The 7,500-nt window shown below is 44.3% G+C and overlaps 1 protein-coding gene across 4 annotated transcripts in view; it reads left to right on the forward strand.

The window, feature by feature from the left end:
- The window catches only part of LOC122251754 (uncharacterized), a 102,713-nt gene that overhangs the window by 92,784 nt on the left and 2,429 nt on the right, over window positions 1–7,500 (forward strand). For 3 of the 4 annotated variants that reach the window (XM_043013865.2, XM_043013864.2, XM_043013866.2), the window contains 8 exons: window positions 620–1,041; window positions 2,730–2,869; window positions 3,718–3,866; window positions 4,464–4,602; window positions 4,998–5,168; window positions 5,520–5,708; window positions 5,926–6,103; window positions 6,649–6,747. In XM_043013865.2, coding sequence (XP_042869799.2) covers window positions 942–1,041; window positions 2,730–2,869; window positions 3,718–3,866; window positions 4,464–4,602; window positions 4,998–5,168; window positions 5,520–5,708; window positions 5,926–6,103; window positions 6,649–6,747 — 1,165 coding nt within the window. In that variant the 5' untranslated portion in view covers window positions 620–941. The remainder of the gene's footprint in view (window positions 1–619; window positions 1,042–2,729; window positions 2,870–3,717; window positions 3,867–4,463; window positions 4,603–4,997; window positions 5,169–5,519; window positions 5,709–5,925; window positions 6,104–6,648; window positions 6,748–7,500) is intronic. The other variant, XM_043013867.2, reaches the window with a different exon arrangement.

Below are 7,500 nucleotides of genomic sequence, written 5' to 3' on the forward strand. Positions count from 1 at the left end.
ATAATAACAAACTGGGCAGTTCCTTCGCTTAAAAGGGAATAGTCACATTCGGTAATTGGATGCTAAGGATTCAACAGGTAGAAAAAAACACAAGGTATCCTAATGAGGAAGGATATTTAACTTTTACAAGGGTTAAAACGAGCACGGGGAAGGTACAACCCGCCCACAAATCTTTGTCTAGTTTTGGTAGCGATGGCTGGGAGCTGCCACGGGGGGGGCCTGAGGCGACCTCCCGAGATATGCACTTGTGTGTATTTTCATACTTAGAAGGAGAGATGGTGGAAGGGAGAGAGAGAGAGAGAGAGAGACAAAGAGAGAAAGAAACAATCTAAAACGTTATGCTATTGATATATAAGGATACAAACTCGTACAAATGAACTTTCACTTACACATTAGTTTTGTAAAGTATCTTTTGCTCCTTATTCCTCTGATAAAGTGCGGCATAGCTCGTCGATGACACCGTGAGAGATAAAGACGGAGAACGAGATGCTGAGGCGAGATTGTGCGAGTTAATTCCTATCATTACATTGTTATAAGTCATCGTATTTTTGTCTCAGATGTTATCGCTCATGGAAATAGTAGAGGATCTGTAACAGTACCTTTTTTTCTGCCCCAACAGATGACGACGCGATGTGGACGAGGCGGTACCCACTTCTTCCGTCGGCATAAGGGGTCAGACTCCTGAGTCCCTCCCACGCCCTGGTCTGTCCTGTAGGATACCCCCCTCTTCCTCCCTCCCTTCCTCCCTTCCCTCTGTTTCCTCTATGACTTTCATCCTCCTTTTGATTTCCCTTTGATAAAAAAAAAACATATTCTCTTCATTCTTCACTCTGTACCCGCCCCCCCCTTCCCCCAACTCGCCGCCTCTCCTTTAGCGCCGCCTCCGGAAGGTACAAGTCGAGGATCGGCCGGACCTTAGGACGCCGCGACGCACCTCGGAGATGGAGGAGTTCAGCGACCTGACCACGGAGTATTTCGCTGACGTCTCCTTCAGCGAGGATGTCCTCGGTCAGTCCTCCACAACACCCTTAGCGGTTGAAGGTGAGAGAGAGAGAGAGAGAGAGAGAGAGAGAGAGAGAGAGAGAGAGAGAGAGAGAGAGAGAGAGAGAGAGAGAGAGAGAGAGAGAGAGAGACGTAATTTCGCTGGCTAAGAAGCGTAATTTCTCTTGGTGAAGGATCCCATACGTCACCAACAGGATGCCCCAAAGGTCCACCTCGCGACCTCGTTACCTTGACTCGTTACATCTCCCAAAGTGCATTACCCTTCACCCCGCCCAACCCTTGTCTCTCGCCTCCGCCCCTCCGCCCCTCCGCCCTCCCCCCCTCTCCCCGACCTAATCCCTCGCCCACCCGCCCACCTCGCATGCCCCTTCCAGAATACACACCCTCTCCTCCATCACCCTAATACTTAAAGCAAATCTGATTGGAATTATCACGCACTTAGTCAGACGCCCTGTTCTCCCGCACCTGCCGTAAACCTATATTTATATCACACGAAGGACTTTGCATATTCATAAGTGAACCTCCTGACCCAAAGGTTCTATGTCGCTATTAAGCCTCGTGTCCTGGGAACTAGTGCTTAAACCTCCACTTCGCTTTGCTTCTCCACGACGCTGCATCTCTTGCTTTGTTCTTAGCTTCCTTTTATGCTTTGACGAGGCGGTTGTTATGCCTCCTGCGCTGGCCTGTTCTGTCACTCTTTCCTAACTTCATGTTTGAGTTGTTTTTTTTTTTCCTTTTTTGGCATTTTGAAATCTTGTGTTTGATATTTTTGTTTGTCTGTTTGTGTATTTACTGTGGTATCTTGTTTGAATGTTTTGTTTTGAATTTGTTTTTTAGATGTCGTTTTCTTTACCTTGCTTTTCTATTATGTATCTCTTTAGGTTTTAGGTGTTATTCGTTTTCTTTTTCTCTGTCTCTCTTTATCGCTCAACTGTTTATCATTTTCATCCTCATGTATCTAGCTGTCTGCCTCCTTCATCTTGTAATGTCCTTACTAATTTCCATTTAAAATTCCTCTCCTTCTCTGCTTTCTCTTGTCTTCGCTTTGTCTCCGTCTTTTGTCCTCTCATTCCTCCTCCATTTTGCCTCTTAGTTTTGCCTATTTGTATCTTGTTTTATATTTGTTTTTATAAATTTATCCATTGTTTATGTTTGTACATTTGAGTGTGTATGTGTGTGTGTTCATCTTTTCTTTTAGTGTTTTTCCCGCTTTTTCCATGCATATATCCTACGTCTCTCTCTCTCTCTTTTTCTTTTTTTTATCTCACCGTGTCCTTCATACTCTCCCACTCATTTCCTTTATACATTTCCATTGTCCTGGTCTTGCTAGAATAATCTGTTGACATTTTAAGAACATGTACATGTATTTACGTAATGCTGTGACATCATGTGTCCATGCTTTACCGCCTTAAATATATGCAGTCATGTGATTCTATGACCGTGTGACCATGATACACTTATGTAACCCGATGACTGTATGATTAAACGTGGCCATCTCTAATCAATGACCATCTTTAATCATGTGGCGTCTGTTATGAGCTTTAATCAATGACCATCTTTAATCATGTGGCGTCTGTTATGAGCTTTAATCAATGACCATCTTTAATCATGTGGCGTCTGTTATGAGCTTTAATCAATGACCATCTTTAATCATGTGGCGTCTGTTATGTTATGAGTATGTGATTAGGTGACTGTACTGTATATATATTTCCGTGACCTTATTTCAGACGGCGATATGGACGGGGATGGCGGGACAACCCCAATCAACAGCAGCAGTTTGAGTGGGTCGTACCTGAGAACGGCGCCTTGGGTCGTGCCGCTCCTTGCCGTCGCCGCCACCAACGCCGCTGCCATCGTCGCCTTCGAGGTAAGAAGGACACGCTGGTAACGGGAAGGAGGAGGTTAGGCATTTAGCGGGAAGAAGTTTGGAAGGAATGGGAGAGAGAGAGGAGGAGAGGGCGAGGGGGGGGGAAGAGGGAGAGGGAAGGAGGGAGAAGGGGTGAGGGGGAGAGGGAGGAAGAATTGGTAAGGAGGGAGAAGGGGTGAGGGGGAGAGGGAGGAAGAATTGGTAAGGAGGGAGATGGTATAGGGAGGGAGGGAGGAAATGAGAGGGTGAGGGGGAAGGAGGGAGAGGGGGCAGGGAGGGAGAAGGGGGAGGGGACTGGGAGGGAGAAGGGGGAGGGAAGGAGAAAGGGAAATGTAGGAGAGGGGGAAGGAAGACGAGGGAGAAATAGAGAAAGACGAAAGAGAGAGAGAGGGGGGAGAGGGACAGACAGAGAGAGAGAGAGAGAGAGAGAGAGAGAGAGAGAGAGAGAGAGAGAGAGAGAGAGAGAGAGAGAGAGAGAGAGAGAGAGAGAGAGAGAGAGAGAGAGAGAGAGAGAAATATATGATAATATATAGCTTTGAGAGTGTCAAGAATATAACCATTCCTCGTGACAAGATAGATTGTAGTATGAAAGTAGATTGGTTACATAATAGAAATGGGTACAAAATAACAATCTAAAAGAGAACCACTGATCTGAGAATAATTTATCTCCTGATTTTTTATCCTTTATGAGGATTCGAAAGATTTAGTTTTTGGTTGCATCCATATTTTTTACTTTTTTTTTCTGTTGGATATTTTTTTCTGTATTCCCATCATTACATCATTACATTATTCCCAGCATTGCAATCACTACATCGCACTCACTGATTTTTAAAAAAAATGTACTCCAGGTGTACGTTTTAGTACGAGCGTTACACGGAACTCCTTCTCGTCGTCACCTGTTCCTCGGCCAGTGCCTGCTGTTGGGCCTGCTCATGTGCTCCCTCTCCGGCCTGCCCATCGCCCTCACACCCACCCCGCTGTCCTGCGGTGCCACGAGGTAGGATCTCTTGTTTATCTTCATCCTGTAGGGGAGGAATTGCAATGTCTGTTTTGCAGGTATAAGAGGATGAAGGAGTGTCACTTTAGATTGATAAGTAGTAAAGAATATTTCAGTTTTTATATTGAAGTCTAAAGGCGTTATATCTATTTTGTATATTTAAGGGACGAAGGAATATCACTTAAGAACTAAAATAAGAATTTTAGATCTTCTCGGCCATGTTCTAGAAGTGATGATTCGACAGTAAAGCTAAAGAGATATTACCATTACGTAAATGAACTCAGGAGTAACATCCAAAAAATCTAAAACATTACGGCCTTCCGCTCTATGTCAACTCCTTCATCCCCTGGGAGCGATTTGTTGTTTTTTTATGAAGAGAAAATTGCTTAAAAGGAGTCGGGAGTATTTTTTAAAGACTCTGGAACCTGAAGGCCTTTTAGTCTTGACATTCTCCCAATGCCCTAGAAGTCTGTTTCATCGATAGAAAGATAGAAATAGAAATATTTCTGATGCTTATATCAAGCCAGGAGTAATATCCAAAGAACAATTAACGTTATCAGTGGTATCTTCTCGACTGACTGGAGTGTGTCCTTGCAGACTCTTGGTGGGGGTGTCGAGTGCGTTGGTGTTTGCGGCTCTTCTCGTCAAGTGCGTGTTCCTCATCTCTCTAAACTCCGGGGTCTACCTGCCAGCCCATTACCAGGGGCTCTTGCTATTCTTTATCGTTCTCGTACAGGTAAGTCCATTATTCATTTGCTTACGCAGACCTATATATATTATATAAGCACGTCTACAGTAACGTGTATGCAAATATGTATATATGTGATGTGATATCGATGAACTGAAGATTACGCACAGAAGGGTATTAGTAACTGATATATCAAGTATGTACAATAAATAACGATTTCCTTTACGGATATGTAAGTACAATCTCTGTGACATGTGCGCATGTCTTCTGTTTCGAGGAATCTATTAAGAAGCAGAAATTGTTTTGAAAACGGGTATCATATTTCAAGCGCACGAATATGTGACGTTTTGAATACGTCATTCCATCAGACAGAACTACATAATCATTACCTATTTTACGATCCTATTAAGAGATGCATCCTTTCCTCTGTTTGCTTTCCCCAGGTAAGCGTAAACATACAGTGGCAGTGTTCTTACCCCGCTGCTGTGACGGTAGTGAGGGACGAGGTGTCGGGGCAGCTGCATCTCTCATGCGTCGCCTCCTACAGGCAGTTCCTCCTGTCTCTCATCTACGTTATCATCCTCATCATAGCTGTCGCTGCGTTAGCAATTAAGGTTGGTTGTCATTTTTAAGCGGATGTATATGTTAGTGTTATATTTGTGGGTATTGGGTGGGAAATATTCAGAATGGTAAAGGTTATCTGAACGTGATTATAATGCCAGCTCCGTCATTTCGGATCATGTAGATCGGGTTCGTGAACTCAAACAAGAAATGTATCATAGTTGGTCATTAATTTGAAGAAAGATCTATTCCTATGTGGTTCCAAGCAATGCACATTTAGTGTTATCTTTCACACTTTTGCAGATAATTATTTGTTTGTGTGGATAATTATATAGAACGATAGATACAATGCATGCACTGTCCCTGTACAAACACGACTGACCCGCCCTCCCTTCCGCCCGCAGTGCCGCGGCATTCGCGAGAACTACCGCGAGGCGTCGTACATCGGCGCGGCGCTGGGACTCGTGCTGCCGTTGTGGCTGTCGTGGACGCTGGCGGGCCTGATTCTGCCGGCCAGCGTCCAGCCCGCCTGCCTCGGTTTCGGGATGGTCGCCACTGCCACCATCGTCTTCGTGGTCATGTTTATTCCCAAGGTATGTTAGGTCTACCTGTATACGATCTGTTGTTGCTTGATTTTCGGATTGTTTTCTTCAAATGCGATTTCCTGGGTGTTAGCGATAGGGAAGAACGTTTCTTTAACCTTAAAAATCCACTGATTTTTTCTTTTCGAATTTCATTCTACACAACAAATCCCATCCACTAATATTCACGTCCTTTCTCTCGCATCACTCTACGTTGTGCCTTCCGCAGGGTCGTCAACTGGCGGCCGTGGGCAAAGAGGGCCTTTACAAAGAGGACCGCGACGACCGGATGTCCACGCTGTCCGGCGGCGCAAGATACTCGCCCTCTTTCTTCCTCTTCAAACCCATTAAGCCTCCTAAGGAGATCCTGCGCCCGGCCAACTCCATATACAAGACTCATTTCTCAGGTGAGAGGTCAAGGGGGAAGCCGAGATGGTCGCTGGGGCGTCAGGCACAGAAGAAGACTTCGAAATCCGGCGACTTTCCGGTGTAGCTGAGTGTTTATTTATGAGGAGCGAGATGCACAGTACATGATGATTCAGGTTCCAAGGATTTCGTTGTAGTTGGTTTCAGTCTTGTGTGTGTTTGTGTACACAGGTTTGTAGAAAGATTTATTTAATGTTAGGACAGTTATTTGTTTGTTTGTTAATCATCTTTCTTGCAGTGAATCCACGTAACACCGTCTCGTTGTTGCGACAACTGTCACGGGCGTCCTAATCAAGCGCCCGCTGAACCCCAACCACAGTGTCACTCCACCCCCCTCCCCACACCCCTGTTACCCCACCTCGTACCTCGTATACCCTTTCCACTCACCGTGTCTCTCCAGGCAACTTTGGGCCACTTTCAACCCCTCCGCCCACTCCTTGCACAAACCCGATCACCCCAACCGGCATCGAGTCCAGACTCACACACACATGTCCCACCCATTCCAGCACGCTCACCTATATTTCAGATATGTTTGGTTACGGCGCACTCCCTCCACCCACCCAGCTACCGCCCCCCGCACCTCACTACTGGCCGCCACTGCACTATTACCACCATTACTATCCAGGTACTCTTACACTATCACTCCTCAGGGAAACTACACCTAATACCTCTTTGGTTTATTACTGAGGCTGACTTGACCTACTTCCCCTTCGACGCTACTTGTGGACTGTAGACCAACTTTGGCTAGTTCCTACTGCTGACACTATAGCGGACTCTCATGTGACTACTACCCCTTCTATTCAACGAGGACTTTTATATACTACGGCTATCCTTTTATCTTATTTCTTGACACGTGAATGCAATTGACAGTTTCTTGACTCAGAACTGACACTACTTTCCTCTTCTACTGAAAATGCTTTGACATGGTTCTTGCCAACGCTTTGGTATAACGTGACCTCCCTGTGACATAGCTATGACTCTCTTATGACAACTTGTATGCAGTACTTCGAAACCCGTAGCGACCTACTACAACTACGACTATATAGAAGTATAGATGATAGATATTGTGTAGAATTAATGTTCCTGTAAATAGTGATGTGATAGTAGTTTAGCAAATAGAATATAGATATCATATTATAATATATCTGACGTAGTATCAGGTTAAATCGGTTTTCTTATTAATATTCCGAAACCATGCAAGGTTTGTAAATAGACCTTAGTACTGCACCAACTAGTTTTTTTATGTGGAAAATACATAGATAGATAGATAGAAAAATAAATAGTGTTAGAAACTTTATCACGTTATATGTTAAAAAAAAAAAAAAAAAAAAAAAATAAAAAAAAAAAAAAAAAAAAAAAAAAAAAAATATATATATAT

Source organism: Penaeus japonicus, unplaced genomic scaffold (genome assembly GCF_977035675.1).
Source record: "Penaeus japonicus unplaced genomic scaffold, GWHDUDI00000001_assembly GWHDUDI00000020, whole genome shotgun sequence".
NCBI classification, from domain to species: domain Eukaryota; kingdom Metazoa; phylum Arthropoda; class Malacostraca; order Decapoda; family Penaeidae; genus Penaeus; species Penaeus japonicus.